Source organism: Rhea americana, unplaced genomic scaffold (genome assembly GCF_003343005.1).
Source record: "Rhea americana isolate MKP2758 unplaced genomic scaffold, rheAme1 scaffold_133, whole genome shotgun sequence".
Lineage (NCBI taxonomy): Eukaryota > Metazoa > Chordata > Aves > Rheiformes > Rheidae > Rhea > Rhea americana.
Window position 1 is genome coordinate 594,801 of NW_028185406.1, and position 27,720 is coordinate 622,520.

Genomic DNA, 27,720 nt, shown 5'->3' on the forward strand with positions numbered 1-27,720 from the left:
GCTTCTGCTGACTTCAGCCCCTGCTGTGCTGGAGTCTCGCGTGCTTCAGTGCAGACAGCCCACATCCTAAAGGGCTCATTGTCTACGGAAAAATGAAATGGGAAGAGTTCAAGAGAGAAGAAGTGGAGCTACTGCTCGTTCTGTCAATGCGTAATTGGAGTACAGAGATTTAGTGATTTGCCCAAATCACATAGGAAGTCTCAGGGAAAGCCAAGAATTAAACTTGTCTCTTGAGTTTCAATCCAGTCCTTAAATACAAAAGCATTCTTCCTGCAGTCTGTAAGCAGGCAAAGCTCTGGTTTAGTTCAGTATGGGTTACATGAGCCTAATAACTTGCAAAGGTATTCTTAAATTATATTTATCTTTGTTCTTTCCATCAACCTTACAGAACACTTTTTTTTTTTGAAATAAGAGATACAGATCTGCCTTTTTGCTCAGAGTCTTAGTGTTCATTTGATCTTTTGCAAAGTTCCTATTTCTCTGTTATGTAGTCATGCTAGCCTGCTACTCCTGCTTGTATCCCTCTGAGTAATGTAGTTTACTGATGTTCTTTCCAGTATTTTATTTTCAGAATGTAACTTAAAATTTGAAACAAAGAGCTAATTAAACCTCTGTTTATTAATTTTCTTCGTCTTCTTTCATGTGATTTTATTGTAGAGAAGGGAAGACTGAAGGGAGACAAATGCAGTCTTCAAATATGTTAAAAATAGTTGCAAAAACACAGGTAGTAAATCATTCTCCATGTCCACCTGGGATAGTACAAGGGAAAATGACCTTAAACTGCAGCAGGGGGGATTCACTTTAAATGTTAGCCAAAATCATCTAACCATGAGGACAGTTAAGCACAGGAGCAAACTGCCTGGGGAGATTGTGGAATCTCCATTGCTGGAGGTTTGCAGGAGCAGCCTCGGAAAACGTCTGTCCAACATGGCTTGGGGGTACCTGGTCCTACCCTAGGGTAGTGGGAACAACATGATGGCTTTTCTGCAGTCAGAGCCTCATTTTCTATGGTTTTGTGATGCTATCACAACTTCCTCTCCAGCTCTGTTAAATATGTGCATGTTTAATAGCCAGGAACTATACAGAAGCCAAAACTGGAGACTATGTTTAATACTGAAACTTTTTCAACATGCCATCGTTCTGTGGCATTTGCCATCATTGAAGACAAAAATATCATGAGCGCTGTGCACAAAGTTTGGTGCTTTATTACACAGTGTAATTTTATGTGAAAGGAACCATTTGAGAAGGCAGRTATCACTCTTGGGTCCTTACTCAGGCAATTCACTGAAATACACCATTATATTGAATTCTGAGTGACTTGAAAGTAGCTGTTCAGAGCCTGACCCTGAACTAGTACTCTGAGCCCTCTGCAGAAAGAGGGCCATGCCTAGCGTGTCTAACCTTATATAATCTCTGTATCTCAACCACATAACTCTGACCATTCTCCAGAAGAAATGAAAACCAGTAACAATGTGACTGGTATTTAAGTAGTAATCTTGCTTTAAATTTCTATAGAAGAGTCAAAAAATACTTTCTTTGTCTAGTTTCATGTTTTACCCCATATGCTTATTTTGTATACACTCAAAGTAATTAAATTCACAGTCATCTTGTGTTTGCYGCTGCTCCACATATCGCCCTTTGATTTTAGGGCTGTCAAAGTAGAGCGGATAAGAACAAGCTTCAGGCTTGGCAGGAACAAATTTTTTGTAGCCCTCCATCTCAAGGGGTATACATTGCCACGGCCACAGAGTCTCATAGGCCCATGAAAAGTGGTGAAGGATGTCTAGYTTTCAGGCTACTTTTCCTTTGTGACAGATGAAGTTTAGACAAATATCCAGGTAACTACAATTAGGCAGAATTGCTTTCTTAAGAAAAGAGAGAGAGAGATTGTACTTGTCAAAATCTTCTCTGAAGACAAATGTCAGGAAAATTAATTTCTTCTCTTTGCACCTTTTTTAAAGTTCTGTTTAAAATTCTGCTAGCAAAAGCATCTGGATTAAGCTCTCATGAACATATCCTCTTTGGTTAAGAAGATAAGATAAGGACTCAGCACTAAGTCTTCATGAGAAGTGAAGAGTAAGGCTGAAACTTTAGCTGATGTTTTGAAACACAAATATGAGCTGTACAGATGGTTGCTGGTTAATGCCAGTTTAAATTTTGGCTAAAAATTCTTGGCTTACCCAAGAATATTTTTATTAACTTGTAATATTATATGTAATATATAATAATTGTTCCACCTGCTGCACATGTTGTATTAAAACTAATCGTTCTTTAGTGAAGCTGAGACAGTTTGTAATGGGTTTTGTCTGGAAAAATGGAGACACAGAAGGTTGAAATGGATACRATTTAGAAAAATTGAATACCCAGGTTCTGAATATACATGAGCTTTTCTTTATCTACCATTTACTTTTAAGTCTGAGTCGGTTAGGAATCTTTGCCATCTTCCAGGCTGTAAAGCAATTCTGACAGAGAAGTAAGGGAATTAAAAGCAAAATTCTCAACTAGAGACTTAAGGAAGCGACTCAGACATAGCAGCATCATTGCCTGAGTTTTGCTGTCTCAGAGGTTTTCTGGAGTTGTGTTGACCTTTGTGTATGAGTAACCTCACGAAAGGGTACATTAAACAAGGGCTGTGCTTTGAAAAGCTGCAATGAATCCTGAAACGTAGTAACTTAAAGCCAGATGTACAGAGTGAGGTATCAGTGCCTCTGCAATCACAAGGGAATTTAGAGTGAAACCGGGTCTTGCCTCATGCTTCAGAATGATGGTTGTTACCAAAGTGAGCTTTGGCCATGTGTGTCTGTACTCATACCTTCTGTATTGCAGGGGAAAGCAGGGACTGCTTTTCTCCATGGCAGATAAACATTACCAATATGATGATGATGATGTTTTCATGCTGACAGAACTTCAAGCAGAGAGAGAAAGGCAGAGTTTCCCAAGAAATAACCGGCGGGCAACGCATTGTATTCGTTCTTACACTCTCTACTCTCCCAGAGTTCATTCATTCACCATAAACTGCAGCAAATGTTATTCTTTGTGAGTTACTCTGAGTTGGAGTGACGTAAAGTGGTAATCGCTATATCCCACTTTTTCAGTAAAATTAATACTCCTCTACAAGCTCCACAGATAAGGGTAGTGGATAGTACTACAGACCTCCAAGACCACATCTTTTAGTGATTACTTGAGACTCTGTGGACATAATGGTCTCCAATTGCATAGTCTGCATTGCTTGGACAGAATTTTGTCTGCAAATCCGCTCTCGGACAGGGTTTATGTATCTGTGATCTCGCTCAGAAGCCTGTTATAACAAGCCATTCTCGTAGAAGTTTGTTTCACATAAAGTCTGCAGGACTGGTATAAGAATGTCTGATTGTGGCTTTTTTTTATGTCTGTTCCTGAAAAGAAACTGCAACTCAGACTATTGTTTCATTCAGCCTGAAGAATTCTTTTCAGACAGAAATATTAAAAAACTGCCTCTGGGCTGGAGGTTTAAAAGAGAGAGTGATTTTTTTTCTTTTGCAAGTGATGGATAGCAGTCAAATAAGAGAAAATTGGCAGGAAAGGTCAAGTATGAACAAAGGGCAATAGTTAGTTTTAGATTCTGTGCATGTTTTTTGCAAGCTTGTGCAATCCAAAACACTTCTGTTTTATAAAATACAACTTTATAAATCGTTAGTGCTTAGGTTCATCATTTTTATGTACAATTCCCATGACTTCAAAAGATTTTCCACCTATGAGTGATATCAGGATGTGGCTGTTAATGAGGAGCCAGCTGCTTGCACAAGTTAGAAAAGCAATACATGCAAAAAGAAATGGTTTTATTTTAAACCACATAATTAAAAATAATAATAATAGAAAGAGCAAGAGGATGATCCAGAATGTATGGTCTGGTGATTAGACCAAATAATGTCAAGCAAAGAGGTTCCTGAGGGCGAGTGACTCACTGGCTATCCTTGGGCAAATCATTTGACCTTCTTTTGTACCTCAGTCATCCCCACTGGAAAATTAGGTGAAAGGCATGACCTCACTGAAAAACAGATGCTTCATCCAAGCTGAGCTTTTCTAAGAAAACAAATTACAATGCCTGTAGCATTTTTTAGCATGCTGTATCACTTTGCATGTGGCCTGTGGTCAAATATAGTGGAAGAGCTGTACTTTGGTGTGCTGTTCAGTTCAACTACATAGATCTGTAGATGTCCATTACAGCCCTTTTTTTAACTGAAGAAAGAGCCACCACAATATGCTTTTTTTTAACAAAAGCTGCATGTTGCTTACTATACATTGTGACTGCTTTTCATTTAATCCATTCCTATACAGGAGACAGAAGTGGAAAATAAATGTAATCAGTAATTTTTGCACGTTGTTGATTCAGAGAACCTGGCAATGTGTTTTAAGAAAACTTAGAAATATCCAAACTTCTGTTTTGCTCTCCAGTTCCCCTGGGAAGAAAATGACTGTAGTTCAATGTACTTTGCCACATATCCAACATAACTCTGATGTGGTCCATATATACCCCCAGAGCTCTTTGGTGCAAATTAATTTTCTCTTTGTATCTTGGTATTTAGAGAGGATTTAAGTTTTAGCTGACTTGTTATAAATGCTTTAGAGTATTCCCACCTTACTTAAAAAATATAAGCCCCAGTCCTGTAAGGTGTAGGAATTCCTGTTGATCCCATGGATTTATCATCTTCTGCTGGGCTATAATAGTAGTTAGTCTTCAATATGTGTTGGGGGTATAGAGGCCTGGGTAGTCCAAGGTCCTCTCTTCAGAATGCAGACCGGGCAAGTGAACTGGAGTCCAGGGCTTGGTGACTCATGTTTGACACCTTTCATTTATTGCTTCAGGATCTAAACAGACTGAGCCATGCCAGAAGTCCCTTGCAGGTGACATTCCAAAATACTGTAAGGCTCAAAGCCCGCATGTTGCTTTGGTACTGGTTTTAACAGATTACTAATGCAGTTACACTTTCTCTCACCTCAAGGTGGGAAGGAAGGTTGCAAAGAAAGGCTCTCGGTCCATTTAGATGCTGGATCTTTTTGTTGCTTGGGAAGAAAACAATTTACAGGAAGGTCAGCTCCTCTTCACTTGCATGAGGGTAAACCCTACCCCCTCTCCATCTGTTTCTGTTACCATTTTGTGCATTCCTACAGCATAACTTAACTAAACACCATCCTGCTGGTAAAATTATGTCATTTTCACTCAGTGGGAACTGTCAACACCAGTAAGATGCTTCATTAAGGAGAAAACATCAGATGATCTACTAACTCAGTCTTGATCGGTCATCATTTTACACAGCTGCTGGGAGCCTTTATTTCTTTATTCAAGGAAAAGTTTGAAGTTCATAGTAGTACAAAATGGTGTGGTGCTAAAATTGGCACCATTTTTAATAGCCTTCGTTATAAGATTTGTGTTCCTTACGTCTTAGTTTTATCCATAGCTTTCCCTCTATGCTTACATATAGGATCCTGTAATCTCTTCAGTTTGGCTCTTTTGCTAGGAAGCATCCTACCAGCAACTGGCAGTAGCAACTCTAATGCCCTGAGCTCTGTGTGGCGGTGTTAGGCATGCAAGTGTCAGTGTGTCTGCAGGGGAAGCTTTCTAGACAAAAAGGGAAGTGTCTTTATCTCCTGGATACAGAAGGACAGAAGACACAGGTATAGAATTACTTCGTATTGCTCCTACTGTTGTGCTAAAAAGAGCCTACTTTAGCTCAGCGATATTTAGAGGTTAGAGATAACTGTGATATTCTGAATTTTGATCATTTTTTGATCAGTTTTAATGAAAAACAAGGCTTCGTAGAGTCATTGGAAGTCTTTCATATATTTTAATCTGTTTTAGTTTGTTCAGAATGCTTTAAAAGCTGAAATTAGGATGGAGAGAGAGGATTATGATATGAATTAGACTTTTTAGTCCCATAAAATGCTTTGAAAATTGCATTCTCGATGTTCGTAAACACACATACAAAGCCAAGAGCAAAATCTTTATGGTTAGATAGAATAGTATTCAATGCCATGCACAGATAGTGCACCCACTAGTGTCAATGATTGAATACTGGCTGTCAGAACTGTATATTTTCTAAATCACTTGCTACTTACTGCCTTGCTTCTTAGTGATAATTGTTCAAAGAAATTTTAATACTATTTTAGAAACATAAATAATGAGAGATTTGCAAATGCTTTGGGAAGCCTCTCCTCAAAAAGACAAAGTATGCCAAAAAAATGACAAGTTCTTGTCATGCATTAGAACGATGGTCTAATTTAATATAACAAAAGTCCCGGCAGTTAATGAGGTATGTCCTTGGCTTAGCCCATTTATCATCATAAAGTTACGCTGCACTCTAATTAAAGGTGAAGCTAGTAGCTTAACCCTTTCCATAAGAAGACCCTGTTTCAGTCTCCTCTGATTTTCCAAAGTATTTGGGCTAAAATGTTTTGTGTTGGATAGCTACCTGAAAAGCATTTCATTTTGTTTATTTATTTTGCATTTTTCTACAGAGTCTCTCCAGCTATTTATGAGAGGGAGATTGATTTGCAACCATTTTATTGAGAAATTTGCAGTCTCTATGCTTTAGTGAAAAGCTTGAAATTTGGCTGCAAGCTTTCTTGTGAGGCATGTCCCTTTTTCTGTTTGTTTGGAGAGGGGAAAATGGAAGAAAGGTACTTACAGGCCACTGTTCAGCAGTGAAATTCTGCACAGCAGCATGTCTGAAATATGCTGCAGCTCAGGGCTGGAGGGTCGGTCAGTGCTGGAGAAAGCACATAGGAAAGACAAAAGTATCTTTCCGAAGCCAGGACTGGTGAAGTTGGTGCAAGGAGGAGATTGCACCCACAAAAACTGTGTTAAAAGTGTCATAGATAACAGAGAACCTCATAGATGTCAAAGTTGCACATTCAGAAGCATCAGCACTAGCAGGACCTGCGCAGATCTGCAATGTAACGTCTTATATGATCATGTTTATGTGGGATCTCTGTCCTGTAAGTTGAACAAAATTGTGAAAAGTGAAGTACAGTTATGCAAGAATGTAATTCTTATAGAAAGTGAGGTTGCTTCTTATATAGGTAGGTGTTGCAGAACAGTACCAGAGAGCATTAAGACGCTTGAGTTCTGCCCTACAAAAGTAAGTGCCTTCACGTCAGAGTTTTGGATGGTTCTGAGTGGTGCTATGAAATGTTGAGTACTCTGAAAAGTTAAGTTATCAAACTGCTAATTCACACCCAACTATTATTCATATCCTATGTTGAACATACGTTGTATGCTGCATAATGTTAATCAGCTCTACTTTTAAGAACAGTCCTACAGCTTTTAGTATTCAAACAGAACTTAGTACTATGTCCAGTGACTCAGAAATGAAGCCCCCTTTTTCAGTAGCAGGACCTCGTTATCTTATTTCACAAACATGCTGCAGTGGTTTATTGCAATGTTACAACTATGGTCTGTCTTGAGACATTGGATACAAATGCATTCCGCTTGCAACTTGGAAGTTGTCTCATTGAAAGCTGTTATAGTGAGACTTAGGTCTAACTAGTCTGACATTTTTGTGCTTGCTGGGCTAATTTTGTGCAAATATTCCTGTTTAAGTGATTGGAAATATATGCATATTTAAGTGCACAGATCCAGGTAAATCATAAAAAATTGGCTGAAACCTCTAAATTCCTCTGCAAAACAGTGTGTGTGCAGACCTGATTTACGTTCAGGGATTCAAAAAGAGCTAATATATGTGGCTAAGGCGCTGTTTAGCAAACTCTTGCTTGAGTTAGCAGAACACTGGTGAAACTTGCTACGAGGAGTTATTTAATGTCAGCAGAAAGTGGTTGTAGTTACATTACTACTAGGCATATGTCAAGGTTCATTAGCACGTCAGCTGTGCTTGTAGTTCTTCTTAAACATGAGGTGTGACCTGGTGCCATTCAGTGCGTTAACATGAGTAGTACAAACATGGAGATAACATCGTGTAGAAAGACAGCCAAAAACAACATTGTCTTCGTATTTCCTGAAGACACTCTTTGTTGGTGTATAAGGCTGGCAAAGTCAGAGGCAGTCCTCGTTGGCAAAGGAGCTGCTGATTCATGAAACCCTTAGCCTTATGACACTTTCAGAGGATTTGTTCTGTAGGTTGGAAGTGGTGCACTGATTATATCGTTATTCTGTGAGAGGAATGCGGCTGTTTGAAATAATAATCGTACTGTGGTATTATTTTGTTCAACACCAACATTTGGCTTAAATAAAACAAAGCAGAGGTTTTCATCTATTCAGCAAGCAACTGTTTACGTCAATTTTTACATGGTGTTATATCAGATTGAAACTTGACATGAGCCTACTGTTACTCAGTTGTTTCTGAATGTAGAATAAAGGTAGTAGAATCTGGCCCATGTATGATAAGTATTACCAAAAGAAAGTCTTTGTACCTATCAAAAAAAAAATAATCCCAAACCTTGAATATAAAACAGGTTGGTAATTAGGCATGAGTTCAGTGTAAAGGTTTGATTCATTACATTCTTGCGGCAATGTGTTCGTGAACTTAACAATGCAGAATTGCATTAGCAGACAGTGACAAGGAAAGGGAGTTTAATAAGCTTGACTCTCATCAGGGATAACCTAAGCTGCTTGAATAAATTCTTACTGGTATTTATTATACTGCAGGGCGTTTTCTTCAAATAGGAGCTGTGTTTGAATACCAGTGAAAGTGTGCATGTGCGGGGAAGAGGAAAAAAAAGAGGCATGCTCTCTTCATTCTCCTTCCCACCACGCCTCAGGTGGGGGATTCAGTAGCCACAGAATTAAGATTGGCTGTTCCCATCCATAGTCATTACTAGCACAAGTAGAAATGGCAGATCAAGGTTGTCTTGTCACTTTACTCAGCTCTATCCTTAGGTCCGGGACCCAGCACCAGCAGGAGGGAGGCTGCTGGGTAGGTTGGCTTCTCCCACAGGACAGAAACACTAATCGCTGGTCTTCTATACTTTTAACACTAATTTCTGGTCAGGTGGCTATTTCCGAATCTCAGATATTGCGAGACAGTGGGTGCTACCCCAGTCTCTCTCCTCTTGACTTCTTCCCCAGGCTGGTCAAAACATCATGAGAAAAAATTTATGTACAGCAAATCGGTATTTATTGATTTTCTTCTTCTCTGGCCAAGATTGTAGGTACTATAATTGTTATTACTGTTGTCAAGGCTATCACTATGAATATCAGTGCATTATGTCCTACCATCAGTATTCCTACTTTTGTCACCTCTTAACTAGTCTACAGTAGTTACACCTAAACATGAAGTCTGGGGTACACATAAGGCTTTAAAATATTACAGAATAGTTTGCATCTCTTCATCCACACAGGCTATTGTGGGAGCATAGGATTTATTTCTGTGCAGTGGCTTTCATGGGTAGTCTCTGGCCTTATCATTAAAGCACTTAAGCTCTAACCTTGGAATTCTGGCTAATCGTCTGCTGGCCTTGATTGAAGGTGATGAATGATAACTTCGGGCCGGACCTTTCTGCAGCTTGGTACCCATTCATAATCGTCTACCTCTTGGATAGTAAGTTGGCTGTGAGATAATCCAATATGGGAGTGGAAATTAAAGTTAAACCTGACATTTATAGGGGGAAACAAAGTATGTTACCTGCAATCTGTTATTGTTGCTCACAGACTAGAGAAGATGAGGACCACTGCTCTACCATAAAGGTTGCTGTCACCTTTATATGAGCTGCTTTGGCACTGGAATAAACTCTCCTAGGTATTAAGGATTCTTATGAGTTTCATCATCTGCTGCTTTGTGTGCACATTTGTGTTTTGTGATATTCTGTGTATATTTAGAAGTAAAAGCCCATAAGACTAAAATCTTAGCCAAAATAATAATAAAAAGAAAACCTCACACAAAATAAGACACAATGCCATATGTAGGAGAGACTATGTAACAAGATGAAATGTCAGTCGATGGCATTACTTCACTGCTACATGTAGTGGTGTAAATGGGCACATATCTTTTGTCTTCCAGCAGAGATACTGCATTTCAAGTGGCCTGCTTTGGATTACTGTTAGAACTACACAGTTCATTTTGTCTTGACTATGAGGTCCACCTGGTAAATTCTGTTCTGATAGCAGTATCATTTTATTTATTTATTTCATTCTTGTAGGACACTTGCTTGGACTTTCCCATGACGACTCCAAATTTTGTGAGGAGAATTTTGGCTCCATGGAAGACAGGCGCTTGATGTCCTCCATTCTCACTAGCATTGATGCTTCCAAACCCTGGTCCAAATGCACTTCAGCCACTATAACAGAATTTTTCGATGATGGTCATGGTATGTACTATCAATCCTGGTGTCATTTACATGTTGGTTTTTGCTGTGAACCATTTCTGGAGTATTAACATTTTATACCAGCTTTTTCACAGAATCACAGAATGGTTGAGGTTGGAAGGGACCTCTGGAGATCATCTAGTCCAACTGCCCTGCTCAAGCAGGGTCACCTAGAGCATGTTAGACAGGGTTGCATCCAGGCGAGCCTTGAATATCACAAGAGAAGGAGACTCCACAACCTCTCTGGGCAACCTGTTCCAGTGCTCCGTCACTAACAGGGAAGAAATTCCCCCTCACGGTCAGGCAGAACTTCCTGTGCTTCAGTTTCTGCTCATTACCTCTTGTCCTGTCACACGGGACAACTGAAAAGAGTTCGTCCCCGTCCCCTTGACACCCTCCCTTCAGGTACTTGTACACATTGATAAGATCCCCCCTCAGGCTTCTCATCCCCAGGCTAAAGAGGCCCAGCTCTCGCAGCCGTTCCTCATAGGGCAGATATGGAGATGGATTTCATTCCATCTTCAGGACTATTTGGAGGTTTTTCCAAAAAAAAAGTCAAATGTCTCAAATTCTGGGAAAGACTCTGTGTTGTTTACATGCAAAGGAAAAGAATAAGTTGATACAGTGTGTACTGGCAAAAATTTGGTTGGAAATACGGTGAGGCTTTTTAAAAGCAGGAAATTACTTTTGTGTTTCCAAAAGCCAGAGAAACAAATTCAGAGATTACTTTAAAGAGAGGACACAAGGAAATTCTTTGATTCCTCATAGAAATTAAAGTGGATGTTGTGCTCTACTGAGTGTTAGACTACACGTATGAGCAGAGTGTATGCATATAATTCTTTTTACCATTAGTGGCATTTATTACTTTTATAAGGCAAGTGCTAGAGGGCCCATAAGCAAGAATTAGACTCCTCTGTGACAGAAGACTTATTCTGTCCCAGGAGCTTAGTTTCCAGGTCTTTTAACTAATATTTGTAAAATATGTCCTTTATTCTTTGGAGAATAAGCACAAAACTTTAATTTTCCGAAAAGTTAATAATAAAGCGTAGTCTGCACTTTTAAATGAATTTTAAAGTCTTCATTGTGCTCCCAAAGCAACTCTAGTTCTTGAACAAGCCATTCAAATTCCAAAATGCTGAGATAAAAATGACATAATTGAGTGAATGGACCAAGTTGTTATGGTAACTGAAATACTTATGGATAAAAAGTTTGGTAAGCCAGCTGAATGTAAAGGTTTTTTGCTTTTAAATATTTTGCTGGCTAATTTCAGTGCTCTCCAAAATATTTTCTCCTATATTTCTCATATCTGAAGAATTACTTCATTTTTTTCTCTCAATTTTATTAGACCCATTAATCTATGCTGTCCTATTTTATCGTCCATATTGCTCAGGCATTAACTTAATTTTAACAAGTTAGTTTCCACATGTGTAAAATGTCTTTCCTTTCAGAGCTCAGTTGCATTCATTGCCCTTTGTCTCACCTGGGAGTTTCACAATAAATATTCTCTGGGTTGAGAAGGGCACCTCAGTGGCCATCGCTGTGTGACCTCCTAGAGCAAAAAAAGTCTGAGCCACAATTCCTGCTCCATTCCCCTCCTGCTGCAGGCTGGTACAAAGGGTGTTTTTGCCTTTTCCTTTTTTTGTGATCTGACTTCTTCTCCGTCCTGTGCATCCAGCCAGCTACTTTCCCAACAACAAGGAAAATGAAGACAGCATTTCTCCAACCCACCTCACCTTTGGCTTGTGTGTTCTGGGAAATACTTGAAGTTTGGGCCTTTACTCATGAGCTGATCCTGGTATCCCCAGTAAGGGCAGCTGTAACAGTCAAGCCTACAGGTCTAAGAATATAAATTCTGCCAATTTTTTCTGTACAAGTAGGCAACAACTTCAAATCCTTCTGAATCACGTTATAGTCTCCTTGCTCAGAACAAGTGTTGCCTTCCTGTACAAGAAGTTTAATGATCTTTGGTGACCGACACTTCTCACAAAGTCATGTATTTTATAGTATACCTAGGGAGTTTAGGATCTATGAGTTCGTTGAAAGATGGGCTAGAGTACCTTTGCCATTTCTAATACTGATGAGTAGTTATCCTTCAGGCATACAGTCTCATAAAGTTACCAACATGGTGAAATAATTCATAGAAAATTTGAACCTGTAGTCTTACCTGGGAATAGGTTTTATTATTGAGTGTATTGGTGTGATTTCAGGAAGATAACGTTTAGGGAATCTGTTTTCTTCATAGATCAGATTTTCAGAGACCTGTTTTCAAAGTAGAAGTCTTGCTTTTTTTTGAACTTTATCAGTAGCTATTTAAGTCAAAGATTTGTCTTACTAGAACACAAACACTATCCATGAAACCAAACAAAAATGAAAGTTAATGATTTAAGTTGCAGTTTCTCCAAATTATTGTGCTAAAATGACATGCAAAATTTTAATTTTATTTTCTTCATTCAGCCACTGAATGAATCCATAGTTTCATAATTCCCATTTATAATGTATATTGAGTGTACCAGACCAATGTAGAATCCTAGTAGAGCATGAAGCCACCTTTCTAACTGCATTGTACTGGTAATAAAACAGTGTAGATATGCCGTATTTCCATCTTTCCTTCAGAGTAAGTATGTGTCTGCACATTGGATTGTGATTTTTTTCCTCAACTGGGATAGATGTACTGTAGTGTAGTTATAGTGCTTTCCCTTCTTTTTTCTTTTGAAGATAGTGCTCCCCTGCAGTCTTAAAAAGAAATCCTCTATTTCCCAAATGCTGTGAGGCAGAGAAAAAAAAGTAACTATTCATTCGGGTGTAATTTTGAGCAGTGCTGTAGGTATAATAGCGAAGAGAAAGGGGTGAAATAGCAGTTGTAATGAAAGGAAGAGAGACTGTAGCTATTCATATGCCTAGCTTTATTCTTTGTTTGTCTTTGACTTTATTTTTTGTAGTCACAGGAAGCTGGTATGGGAAACATTGAAGAAGAGGAAACTTCTCCATTCTTTGATACACAGCTTAAGTAATTTTTATTGTGCTTTTGGTCTGAACAGACCTGAGCTTGTGAATTGTGCCTGTGACAAACAGAGCATGCAAGTATTAATGTGAGAAAGTAAATAAATTAAGTACTTCATATGTTACTTCTTCTGGCTAAGCATAAAGAAACTTGAATGAAGTCCAGAATTTTGGAATTCTGAGTAGGATCCTATTATAAAGGAATAGTAAATATTTTATCAAAGCTTCAAGCTTTTATTTCTGGTATAGATTTTGATATTCACCCCAGACTGCTGGAACAGAAAACATCAGTCTTGACTCTTTAATTCTGTAACATGAATTTGTCACTTTTTGTGGTTCCCATTTTGTAAGTTTGGAAAATGATGTTAGAGAGGGGATTTCATCTTATTAAACTTGGGTATTTGCTATGTAGATAGCTACACCTCAACTGGATATTTAAGTTTCCGTCTCAGTAAAGAAAGAGTTGTCTGATCAACAGCATTGATGATTTGTTTGATCTTATCAATTGCATCAGCAGTACTGAATTACACTACAAACTCCTTTGCTTGTATTGACCAGTGAAAATTCTGAGAGCTGACTGAACTAAAGACACCAGCATTACATACAGTTTAAGTGAGATAAACAAATCCCAACACAGATGTCTCATCCAGGTCTGGGGAAAATCAGGATGTCCCCTGTGGCGCAGTCTGAGAACTATAATCATTATCATCATGATTTCACCATGAGATTTACACTCATGAGTTGACCTCACTCAGCAGTTTGACATTCAGGAAGAAAAGGTTCAGCTAGCGTCCAGAAGAGAGGTGACATTTGTTTCCATCTGCTTTTAGCCCACTCTGTCCTAAGGTACTAATTGTCTTTACTGCCATGTGGCTGCTAGCCGGTGATATGATTGCTTGCGGTTTACTGTGTTTAGTCCACGTGCTTGATGCTCTGCGTATTCTGAAAAATAAGGCTATTCCTATTTTAATTAATTTTTATCCTGCTTATCTGCTTCCAGCACAGATTTTATTCTGCCTGTTCTTCCAGGGCATATTGCCCATAACAGTGAGGAGAGATAATGAGGTGGCTTGATTACCACTGTCATCAGGCAAGAATGCTGCTCTTTTCCAGGGTGCACAGATGTTCCTTGGGACTCAGGACAGAAAACAGCAATAGTAATATATATGTGCTCTAGGTATTGCAATGTAATGAAGTGAAGCCCTTTCTGCCCTCTCAACTGGAGGGAGGGGGGCAGGGGCAGGACAAACCGTTCAACAGCTCTTATCTTAGCTGTTTTCTGACCGCTACTAAGTAGGAGGTTAGACCAGCTGATGGTAGAAACACCTGCACTTTACTGGACCCTGTCTAAACAGAGATTGCCACTGTTGCTGTCTATAAATGTAAAGACAGGTGTTTTTTTCAGTGGGAAAGCCTTAGGTGGCTTTTCTGTCTTTAGTTTTGAATTTATCGTGTGAGCTGAGCAAGAAGGTATGGCGTTGTAGTGTTTGTGTTTCCTCAGAGCGGTATCAGTTGAGGAGAACTTTGAAATCACTCCCCCTCTGTTCTGGGAGTGGGGGAGAAATGCTGTGTTTGCTACATAAGCTTGTGAAACCTGTTTACTATTCAGGGATGAAAAATATCCAAATGGGTGTTAACTAATGACTGACAATTCAAGCGTATGCAAGAATGTGGGTTTTTTTCCTCTCTATATTCAGATTTTCCATCATGACAGTTAGGGTGGATCATAGTTAGTGATGGGGGCAGAATATCTATCTGCAGAAACTGTGTTATTGTTATATTTTAAAATATTGAATAATGGTTTCACTGTGGGAATTTGATAAGCACTGCACTATATATTAGAAGTGTATACCTCTAAATGTTGACATGGTAGTGTCCTCTTGTCACTGTCCCAACACTACACTAGCTTCCTCCTTCATTCAAGGTATATGAAGTAGAAGAGCATTATCTGTTCTCTGCTTTTATAAGATGTGTTCTTGACAGAAACTGTTGCCAGTGATTTCCTTTTCAGAAACCCCAGCAACCTACCTTTATAGAAAACATTTGTGCTTCCTTACTTTTCACTATGTCTTTAATATTTTACACTACGAAGAGCTTTAAACAGTAGGGTACTTTTAATTACCTTTATCTCATTGCACTCAGCTCATCAGTTAGCATTGGCACACGTTGTCTTCATTAAAAAAGTCAGCCTAATCCAGATTAAAGATAAAAACAGGGTAAATCAGGATCAGCAAAGGACAAATGGAACAAGTTTAACAAGGTAGAGGATTTTCAGTAGGAAAAAGTGATGATGAAGGAAGGATTTCTGGCTGAATATAGCTAATTGGCCTTAATCTTTAGAGGAAAAAAAAATAATGGTTGCAGTGAATATGTGTTCTGGAGGGGAAACGCAAGCCATTGTTTGAGTGATGGGGTATTTGGTTTGTTTAAATGCACTACTATAGCTTGAACCTCTATGCTACTTGGCTAAATGCTGAAACTTTTACAGTGAGCCTTTTTTATCCATGGTTCAGCTGAAGAATACTAGTGTGAGTTGCAAAGTGTGATAAATTGTGGTAAATTATTTTGGCCAAGGATAAATGAAGCTTGCCCAGACCACATAACCCTTTCATGGGGTGTAAAAGAGGTTATGTTGAATAAATAATTCTGCATGTCAACAAGTAAGGTTTCCAGCAGTGAAAAAAAATACTTTAGTAGGTCCTCAAGAATCTGAATGTGAATTCTCATTCTTAGAATATGTAGCAGACAAATTGTAACTTCTGCATTATTTCTCAACACATATATCTCTTTCATATTTTATGTATATGAAATTTATTTTTTTTAATTATTTATTGTACAATGTATAGCTGTCTTCAAAATAACTCCAAAGTTAAACTACCATTCCTTACAAGGAAAGCCGAGTGCAGATTTACCACCAACATTAACTTTGATATGCAGCTTATATTTTTCCTTTGACCCATTTTGTTTTTCTCTTCTTATAAGGGCCTCATGGCTACAAGTCTGTTTTTTTGTGATTTTCCTGGTTTCCCTTCAGAAGCCTTACCATTTCAAATGTGCTGGCTCAAAATTCAAATGACAGCTTTGCTTACTTTGACACACGTTCTGATCATTCCTTAAATCACAAATTGATAAACAGGGTGGAATGTATTCAGAGTCAATTCAAATGAAGTAAACAGAATGAAAGGCCGAGGGGACTTGAGTAAAATTCATTTCCAGTCTTGGACTGGAAATAAACAGGCAGCTTGACACCTGGTACACTGCTGAGAGAGAACAGAGCTGCAATAATGCGACCTCATCCAAAACCTGATGATACCTCAGAGAGCCTTTCCGCTGACGTCAGCGTCCTTTGAATGAGGTTCGCAGTCATTATCAGCCTGCCTAACTTGAATGACAAATTTGCAGCACTGCAGAGAAACCTGGGAAGTGAGTAATAACAGATTGGGTCGCTCTTTTAGGCAACTGTTTGCTGGACCAACCAAGAAAGCAGATCTTGGGCCCCGAGGAGCTTCCAGGACAAACTTACGATGCCATTCGTCAGTGCAAACTGGCATTCGGACCCGAATACACGGTGTGTCCTGGTATGGATGTGTGCTCTCGCCTGTGGTGTGCAGTTGTTCGCCAGGGTCAGATGGTCTGTCTCACTAAGAAGCTGCCTGCTGTGGAGGGGACACCATGTGGAAAAGGGAGGATCTGCCTCCAGGGAAAATGTGTTGACAAAACCAAGAAGAAATATTACTCGGTAAGTTACCAGCTGTGACCCTCGGGAATTTTAGAAGGCGTAATCCTGAAAAGCACTCTTTTCCGTGGGACTGAAAGGGACTTGACAATGTTGGCTTAAGAGTTGCCTGATTTTTTAACATGTAGTTGGAGTCTTACTGGTGGGGGATATAGGAAAAATGCTGCTGAACTTGAGGAAGCATGTTTTCTTGTTCTTGAAGTGTGAAATCCTTTATTCCTGGCAAACTAGGAACCTCTCTTCAAAATAGAGGATTTGACAATTCAGTAGGTCAGGTCTCAGGACAAATGGAAGGATTGTCAAGGACCTGTTCATATCTCCCTGACTTCTTGGCACTGGACTTCAAAGTAAATTAAATCTGTAAATTCAGTTTACATCACTCATCAGAAGGGTCCCAGGGACCTAATTTTAGTGAAGTTAAAGATTGATGAAGCTCATCCAGGATAGCATTGCTGGAGCAGAAAAATTTATACCCTCTGTCATCTTTATATCTCTGAAGAGTCTCCAGGCTCATAAGAATTGTCCAGTGCAGAGTTTGGATACTTCTATTTTAGCTAGGTGTACAGTCACACTGCCTCTTCTGTTATACCTGACTTGTAGAACTTTGTGAAGATATTTACAAAATATGAGAATAATTCAAACCAAACTATGGCCGTTACAACAATCTTTTTATAAAAATATATTTCTTCTTCATACAATATTTGTAAATTGGTGCACTATTTTATTAGGGATCCAATCTAGCAGAGTTGCAAATTGTATCTGATGGCTCCATCTCTAGCCAGTATTCTTGGAACGTTAAACTCTTGGTTCAGAAGCAACTTTAACTTCGCTGTTGTTGCCAAACTTCTTCATCTTATGTCTTCATTTCCTGCCTTTAGAAAACTCTGAAATTCAATCTTATGTGTTTACAAAGAGAAAAATAGAGGCAACCGCCTAATCTTGGAAGACTACTAATGTAATTTGCACAGATGATTCACTTGGTGAAATTGTGGATATTGGCTCGTATTTGTAGCATGTGTGTGAAGGAAGTCTTTGTAAACAAAAGTCATTAGCATAAGATATGTTGAACTCAGTCCCTTCAGAATGGAGGTTTGGGTATGGTTATGAATCCTTGCATAAGTTGGTTAGATCGTGATTAGATTCCATAATACAGAACAATCCCTGAATCCCATCTAGCTAGTTTAAGTGGGCATGCTGATGAGATAGCAAAAAATGAGAGAGCCTATATGAGAATATAGTTAGTATTTTTGGTGTGGTGTGTATTCTGGGAAATAGGCTGAAGTTGGCTATGTAGATTGAAGCCTAGTGTTGTCCTAGCCTTGAGTGCACAATGCCACCTGAAATGTCATCAGTGCATAAATGAAAGGCAGTAATTGATTTTACTAAGAGAAATCAGGCTCCTCAGACAGAACTGCCTTTTATCCCTGATGAAAATGTTTGAGGAAATGCCTCGTTCAATTGAGGAAAACATTAGCAGAGACTTTAAGATTTGTTTATTTGCTTTTATTCACATTTGGATAATGTCCTTATGTCCCACTGTTCCGTATGTTTCAGGCTTCAAACCATGGTAACTGGGGGTCCTGGGGACCTTGGGGACAATGTTCCCGTACCTGTGGTGGAGGAGTTCAGTTTGCTTATCGTCACTGCAACAACCCAGCTCCCAGAAACAACGGCAGGTACTGCACTGGCAAAAGGGCCATCTATCGCTCCTGCAACATCACACCTTGTCCAGCAAATGGTATGTTGCATAGCTGCTAAAGTGCCTCCATACTCCAACTTTTATGTGCCTAGATAAAAAATACTGAACATCTACTGAGGAAGGAAATGGTGAAAGTGCATTATCCTTTCTCCAATACATAATAAGAATTACTTACCACAGCAAGACATTCAGCATTAATACAATACCATAATTCTTCCTCAACCCCAGTTAGACCCCAAATGAAAAGGGTGGAGATTCCAGTGAAAAGACATTTCACTCCTGAGAAAGGAACAGTAAAGCACACTGTAATAATTTTATTATTATTATGTCTAGGAAGATTTCCAAGCTAAAACAGTTAAAGAATTCAAAGACCTGTTAGGTAGTAAAGCAGCGAAATGATATAACTTAAAAATTATGTTAAGACCAATCAAAATTGGATTAATAGGTAGACATAATGATATTTGCAGCATATTCTGAAATAATCACTAATGATACAAATAATTCTACAGCTAAGTCTTTTCGACAAGAGCAATGTGAAGCAAGGAATGGCTATCAGTCTGATGCAAAGGGTGTCAAAACATTTGTTGAATGGGTCCCCAAGTACGCTGGAGTACTTCCTGGAGATGTCTGCAAGCTCACCTGCCGAGCCAAAGGAACTGGCTATTATGTGGTATTTTCTCAAAAGGTAATGGAATCCTCAACTATGATTTCAGGTCTCAGTTTACAAGTGTCCTGTACCTTGGAAAGCTTTCTAGGTGTGTACTACACATAACTGTATACTAAATGTAACTTTAATTGAATCATCTAATCCAAAGATTTAACCATGTGATTAGATATACTGGTTTGATCCACTGGTTATAAGTTAGGACCAGAGTTGGTCTGTAAATTAGGTATGTTTTTCCACATCTGTTTGTGGTTTCATAATAATATGCGCCTATTAGTGTACACTACACTAATCTTTTCAATAGTAGATAAAAGTGTGTCTGCCTGGAGAGTCATTTGTGACTCTGAGGTTTTCTGAAGGAGGGAAGATAATATGAGTAAAAGAATAAATTTTACCCTGAATTGTGTTATGGGAATCTAGAGTAACTCATGTGAAGCCAATTAGATTATAATGTGACCTGTGGTCAGTTTATGTTACATCACAGGCAGCTCAAGCTGAAATGGCTCCCACATTTCCTCTTGCAATTTTCTTCCTCTAAATGTTATGAGGATGCAGTAATTGACACTGTGAACTGAAATGTTCAAATGAAAGTGCCTAGGGCCACTGTAATTGCTATTATTAATAAGCTATGAAATCATCATTAAAATGTGGCTCATTTTAGTGTCTTATGATCAAGTTATCTGTCATTATTTTCAGCCCTTCCACTAAATTTCAGCTGCTTTGGTGCTAGGAGTGTTAGAGCAACTCAGTATCATCTGCCAAGCTCTGTTCTGGTATTCATCTGGTTAAACACCAAACAAGCACAGATTTGTTAACTGGATTTGTACCTGTGATGGCATGAAATACTACTTTAAAAATGCTCTGAGTATTTGTTTTTTCACCTACAGTATATTTTTAAATGACTTGCAGTCTTTGAAATATGGGTGATATAAATAAACTGTTTGCCAATCAGATGCACAAAGGCAAATCTTTTCCATAGTGGTTTTAACTTACAGTCAATTGATTACTTAGGTAACTGATGGAACTGAATGCAGGCCGTACAGTAATTCAGTCTGTGTCCGGGGAAAATGCATCCGAACGGGCTGTGATGGCATCATCGGTTCAAAGCTCCAATATGATAAGTGTGGTGTTTGTGGAGGAGACAATTCCAGCTGCACAAAAGTCATGGGAACCTTTACCAAAAAGAGGTATTGATCTTCAGTACTAGTATATGCATGTTGCTGAGCAATTACTAACTCTGCTTGTGTGCCTTCTTTCTGTCTCTAAATGCAATTTATTTTTAATTAAGAAAGGCAATTGAAAAATTGTCTATGCGTTATTGCACTTTTCAGATATGTAAAACTGACCTCTTAACAACATCCTGACATTGGCAAATAATTGCATGTTAAAACACTATATCCAATTCATTTCTGACGCAAAGTACCAATGACACAGGTGAGCATCCACTAATATAAGGTCTGTTTGGAATAAGTCACAGCATCTTGTGTTAATTGCAAACCTCGCAGTGTCCGACAGCTTGTGGTTTCTAGAATAGGGAAGAAAGGGAAGAGAAGGATGGACCAGGAAGTTGTTGGGGCCAGAATAATCTGGGAATATCTAAAACTCTGCATTTCCTAGGTGGTGCTGTGTTAGTAAAATACCCATTGAGAACATCTCCTCTGACTTTGAGTAATGAATACTTCCCACCTCATTTAGTGACACAGATTACCTATGTAGATAATGGAGAGAAGCAGGCAGCATTAGAGCACAGCTATAGTAGTTTTCTACAGTAGATGAGAGGAATTAATACCCTTAAAATGCCTTGTCACACTACTCAGTATACACTGAGCTTAGATTACTAGATGGGATGTCAGAAGTATGCATAGGCTTAAACATGGCATTTTTTCTATATCCCTTTTTACTTACTGGCATCATTTTAATCCCCAGGTGGATTTTCTTTTACAATTAAAATATTTATAACAGTTTTCCGTAAGAAAATTTTACTCTCAAGAGTTCAGGTTTTAACTATAATAAAACTTAATAAAAGTAAAACAAAAGCAACCACTCCACCATATTTGCCTGTCATGTTTCACAGCAGCAGTAAACTTTGTAGCTAGATTACCAGTGTCAAGTAAGTCTGCCTTCTGTCTGAATTCTTGTTTCCCTTCCTCTTCACTTCTTTAGGCAGCTAGATAAATACGCATTTCCTTTACTGTCATTTATGTAGATTCCATGGCCCGACAGGATTAATGATGTAATCTTAGAAACTTTCAGCTGATGATTTTTACTCAGTACCTTGCAACTGAATTAGTGTACCATCTTTTAAAAAGTACATGACCCTGATTTAGTTTTATATTTTCCCAATTCTTCCAGCACATTGAAAACTACTAGAAGTTAAAATATGACTCTTGAAATGACCTTGCATTTCTAGCCATTTTGATACACTGATTAATAGCAGTCAAAAATGGCTTTAGAGTAAATTTGTTCTAAAAATAAACAAAAGTAATCTTCTTCCTGGTAAACCAACCTAAGCATGCCAAGACACCTTTGCCAAAAGGAATGACTTTCTATCCAATTCAGCAATTATATAAACCAAATGTTTTCCAAACTAAATATTGAAATGCCTGAAATGTCTAAATGAAGAAGACAGTGTGAGATATATCTCATGTGCTTCAGTAATGATCCTTGCGGTGGAGTCCGGGCTCCAGCAAAGATGCTAAGGGGGCCCAATGGATATCCGTGAGGCCAAATTTGTAGCACGGTACACCTGGAAATGGTGAGATTCTGTTATAATCACTCACATGAAGTGATCATGTTATTCCTCAAGATATGCCTTTAACTGAAATGAGACCAGTCAGAGAGTGTGTAATATTCTCCACTGCGTGACTGATTTTGACCTCAGTGGATTCAGAGTTGTCTCATTTTAAAAATAATAATCTTTAAGAAATCTTTAATAATAAACTTTATAAACTTTAATAACATGTTTTCACAGATATTTTGGCATCTACTGTATAAAAGTACTTATGCAATGCTGAATAGCAGAGCCCCTCAGCCTGATTTTTGCATTATATGTGTTTCAGGTTTATGGAGCTGCTAAATCAATAGAGGTTTAGCAGTTGTCCCACAGCTGCTGGAAAAAGTGTAGGAATAGCACACATCAGTCTCTACTTGTGCAACCAAAAATTCTCAAAAGTAGCAGTCTATTGTTTAAACGGTTGCCGTGGAGACACCTTCAATTATACACATTTTTAGTACACTTTCTCATTCCTTTTTTTCTATAAGATACTAACAAAGCTTTCAGATATGAGATATTTGCAGAATGATTTTGCCACATCTTTAGGAAGGAAAATAGAAGCCTCTGAAGTCCAACTCATAGCTTATAACTATGCATAGGCCTTAAGATTTTTCAGTATATTAGTCAAGTTGAAATAAATCAGATAACTTACCTGAGACAGTGAAAGCTCTAGCATGCCTACACGATTTCTAATGTCTGTCACTTTCAGCAGAAGAGTTAAATATCTTTTTCTGAATCTAAATTAAAGTACTTCATAAGTAGCAACTGAGAAAACTGTAATGATACACGTTAAACATTTGGTTGCATCTTTTATTAGACACTTCGCAATTAATCTTCTACTTTATGAATTTCAAAATAAACATTTTTTTTCTCAGCAATCAAGATCATTATTAAATATTCCCAAGGTACCTCTATCCAGCTATTACTCTGGTCATGCCGTCCTTAATCATCATTATAGCAAAGACAGCAAAAAACAGCTGTAACCAATGCATATCTCATTATCTTTCCTTGGCCAGCAAAACATGCATCTTATTTCGTATCTCCCACCCTTTGCTGAAATACATAAGCTATCAGCTATTATTCATTCCTCTTGTATCTGACTCATACGCGAAAGATTAAGCAATCTGAAATAAGTGCAGTAGAAAGTTCTTCAAGATCATAAAGAACAAAACAAAAGACGTAATGAAACCTGGTTAAATTAATCTTAGATGAGACTCAAGATAGATAGACTCAGGGTCTGAAGTGAGCCGGAGCAAGATTTGTCTTACCAGTGACTTCGTTAGGCTTTACAGAAAGACCTGAGGTTTGTTTCACACTAGATACTGAACACTTTTATTTTTTTCCTTTATTCAGTAAGGGCTACACAGACATAGTGAAAATCCCAGAAGGGGCAACTCACATCAAAGTTCGACAGTTCAAGATTAAGGACCAGAGCAGGTTCACTGCCTACCTGGCCCTGAAAAAGAAAAATGGTGAGTACCTTGTAAATGGAAAATATATGATCTCCACTTCAGAAACAATCATTGACATCAATGGGACTGTCATGAACTATAGCGGCTGGAGTCACAAAGACGATTTCTTGCATGCAATGGGACATTCTGCCACAAAAGAGATTCTTATTGTGCAGATACTTGCAACTGATCCAACTCAACCGGTGGATGTCCGTTATAGTTTCTTTGTGCCAAAGAAGCAAGGGCAAATGACTAACTCTGTCACCAGCAATAGCAGCACCAACAAAGTAACTCCGCAGCTCATGCAGCCGCGGTGGGTTACTGGACCATGGCTTTCTTGTTCTCGAACGTGCGACACAGGATGGCACACCAGGACTGTCCAGTGCAAAGACGGGCATGGAAAATTAGCTAAAGGATGTCTCCTGTCACAGAGACCATCAGCATTTAAACAGTGCTTGCTAAAAAAGTGTTAACCTGTGGTTGTGATCTTCTTTAAAAGAGGTTTGATTAAGCCAATGTTGACATACTGGTATTAGGTCTGCCCAGTCAGAGAGAAGCCAAGGCTTCAATGTACTTACATACAGTCTCAAATTATGGGCAGAATCTGCCTATTTGGACCAAATGAAGATGTGCACTGCTTTACATAATAGTAGGGTGATCTTGATATGTCAAAAAACTAAGCATTAAAGTTATAAGCCCTCAGTGTCTGCAAAAATATAAAGCAAAGAAAAAAAGAAGAAAAACTAATGAATGGAGGATCCTGGGATATTTGAAGGTTACAGAATCATCTCCCCTTTTTCACCTACCTCTAATACAGTATGTCTTTAGAAAGCGTCACACGTATCCATGATACCACAGTAGCTTATTTTATACTGTTTTGTAAATATCTTTCATTTGGTATGTCACTTTATATCACTGGTTCTATTAAAAAAATCAAAAAACAAACTATATAAGCAAAATGATTGACCAAAGTATATCTGCAGCCATTGGACTTGGTCCGTTCTTCAGAAATGGCTGCAGATGTTTTACTGGAAAATGAAAAGCTTGCTGCTGTTTTTAAAAAGTAATACTTTTTCTGGTTTTTGACAACAGGAAGTGCATTTACATTCTAGGAATTTCCTGACAGCAGATCATAATTCTATGACAGTGTGTTTCCACCAAGAAATTTTCAAAAGGAGCATTGCAACACCTCTGGGCCAGGGATCCCCGTGTGTACATTGCTCAAAAAAACAGCACCATCAGCAACTTCTCACTATGTGTGCATCAGACATACACAGGAGAAGGCTTTTGGCTGCTTGAAAGGAATTTGTTTACACGTTGCTCGTGTAAACCTTTAACATCTTTCTGGGCATGTCACAGCTTGGGGACCTTGTTGTGGATGAGCAATAGCTGCTAGCTCCTTCTTTCCACAGAACAAAGGCATACTGTATTTTGTAGAAACAAGTTAGAGAACCAAAAATTACAGATAAGATAACCAAGTGTCTTCTAACTCAGATATTCTGAGACTGTGTTCAACTGCTTTCTCTGTTATTTTCTCTATGGCTTCCACCTTGAATCTAACAGTGTATAATCCACCTGCATCTTTTGAAGAGGCTATAAAGGTCAAAAAACACAGCAAGCAGTTAATATTCTGTCACTGTTTTGTCCATCATGTCAACCATGGTATTCATCTTACCAGCAGCTGTTTGTAACTATTTGTCTTTCAGGAGTCTTTTTGTTTGTTTGTTTTTGTTTTTTTGTTTTTTTAAGCTGTAGAAGTCATTCATGTTTTGTATATCTACCACATACGGGAGGACCAGGGGTCGCTAGGAAGTCAAACCACATCAGGATGTGGAGGACTTACCCAGTATCAATAAGACTGTTTCCACAGTACAGGCAGTAGCTGGGAACAATTTTTTTTGGCAGCAACTTCTGAATCCCATTATTGCTGGTGGAAGATCTGTCACTGAGGAAGGGCCACTTACCATATTCGGGTAACAGGTGGAAGCCTGATAGGAACCCTACCAAAACTGCTTCCTCTTATTTCAGCAGGTTTTGAATTAAGCCCTAGAATAACAGGTATTGAAAAAAAATGTGTATAACATGCTGCTGAAAATACAAACCTGTATTTTATTCCCCAGATCATCCACGTATGAGAATATGAGGCTGTAGGAGGATTTTCAGATAAACCTCGCAGCTGCAAGTCAGGGGTACATGAGCACTGAACATCCCCAAGGTCTTTACAAAAATCTCAGTTATGTAGTCAGTAAAGAACTTGTTGGTTTTGTGTAGCAAAAAAGGGCAGATTTCACTCCAGGCTGACACAAACATGTTTTTGCAAGTGTGGTGTGTTTGTATGAACTCTAGAAAGCATGTGATGATTTCAAAATAGCAGAGCATTGCTACATCTTCAAGGGTGAAACCTGGAGAAGTATCTATTTTTGTACTCTATTCTAAGCAAACAATAATAGGGTCAGGCCCTCCTAGTTTGTCAAAATGAATTACGAAGGAATGTTACTAGTGATCTTCAGCTTTCACAAACAGTATGCCTTCTTGTCAGCTGTAGACCTATGCAAAACTGGATCTTGAGGAAGTTTCCCCGGTTAGTCACTGATCACACCCTCGCAACTCAGATAAGGCTCTGGATATTTGCAGAGTTTCAAAAAGTTAGAATTTTTCCCTTCTCTGCCTATTAACGTAGGTGTCTTATTTTTAGTGTCTTATTTTCCTTCCCAGCAATCTGATTTTTATACTTAAATATATATTACGCATGTTCTTAAACCTCTCAAAATTTCATAGCACAGAGAACCATCATGAGAGGAAAAATAAGGACATTTAATGTTTACTCATAGACTTAACATTTGTCTGAGCATATAACTGCTGTATTAAGTGGCATTTATTTTACCTACATTTTAGCATTCTAGAGACAAAATGTGCAAGTATTTGTGTTTGCATCATAGTTGTAATTTATTATGTATTCAACAGGATGAGTAAAGTTTTTGGATGTAACTCAGGCTCCAGAAGATTAATACCATAAACGGGTATAAATTTAAAGCTTTCTTAGGTGAAGAGTATCTTTTTCATAGAAAGTTTATTTATAAGAAGTAAAGAAATATGAAAATAAACCACTACAGTGATTTTTTTCCCCTTTTCACCAATGCGGTTATAAAGCACATTAACATGAGCACAAAGAAGTTTATATGGTAAAAGGGCAAAAGGGGCAGAGCAACAAAAGCAACCATAAAAGTAGACAGTAAATTAAGCCAGCGTGCTCTATTTTACACTTGCTTTTTAGCTGTTTTCTGTAAAAAAAAAAAAAGAAAAAAAAAAAAAGAACTCTAATTCCAAGCCCGGTCATTCAGAGCTGTTTTGTGTAACTGCTGAATGAAAAGTTGGTGCACGGTGTGCAACTTTGTCCTTGCAGCTTGTGTTCTGAAGTCGATGCCTCGTTACTGTAACGTCACTGTTTACTTTAGCACCGCGGGTTGCCAAACAGGATTCATAAAATGCTTCTAGGGGATAGCAACACTATTCAAGCAGCCCGCAGGATTGCTCTTTGCATGGAAGTAAATCACCAGCAGTGTTAGATTCACAGCTTGATGCTTTGAGAGGCATCTCCAATGCCTTGAGTGGAGTCGGACCCACTAGTGTTAGTGTTTTGTAGAGCATCTGCCGCTCAGATCAGGTGTTCTTGTTAAGAGAAGCCTATCATCTTTGGTTTGGCTGTAGACAAGCTATTAAATTTAGCTGCCCTCCTGTGGAAACAGTTTTATCACAAGGGGGGAGAGGGAATAATCTTGTGGATTGATCACAAATGTAAAACTAAATAGTGATAAGAGTATGACAATAACAGAAAAAAAAAAAAAAAAAAAAAAAAAAAAAAAAAAAAAGCAACACAGCACTGAAAAAAAATAAAATAATTTATTGTTTTTACAACTGGTATGTGAACGGATGTAATGAATTTATTTATTCTTATTTAACAAAAAATACCATTTGTGCAAATTCTATATTTAAAATGTTTTTTGCTATCATCTCTGTCTCTCTCTTTCTCTCTCTCTTTTAATTTATGCTTCAAATTTGTGTTGAAAGTATGCCTTGTGAGTTTACATAATGTATGGCACT

At 38.3% G+C, this 27,720-nt stretch overlaps 1 protein-coding gene across 1 annotated transcript in view; it reads left to right on the top strand.

Moving 5' to 3' along the window:
* Positions 1–26,934, top strand: part of ADAMTS5 (ADAM metallopeptidase with thrombospondin type 1 motif 5) — a 43,992-nt gene extending 17,058 nt beyond the window's left edge. The window contains exons 4-9 of the mRNA XM_085297960.1: positions 10,132–10,299; positions 16,752–17,035; positions 18,587–18,770; positions 19,241–19,416; positions 20,407–20,582; positions 23,522–26,934. Coding sequence (XP_085154086.1) covers positions 10,132–10,299; positions 16,752–17,035; positions 18,587–18,770; positions 19,241–19,416; positions 20,407–20,582; positions 23,522–24,092 — 1,559 coding nt within the window. The 3' untranslated portion in view covers positions 24,093–26,934. The remainder of the gene's footprint in view (positions 1–10,131; positions 10,300–16,751; positions 17,036–18,586; positions 18,771–19,240; positions 19,417–20,406; positions 20,583–23,521) is intronic.
* The last annotated feature ends 786 nt before the right edge of the window (positions 26,935–27,720 follow it).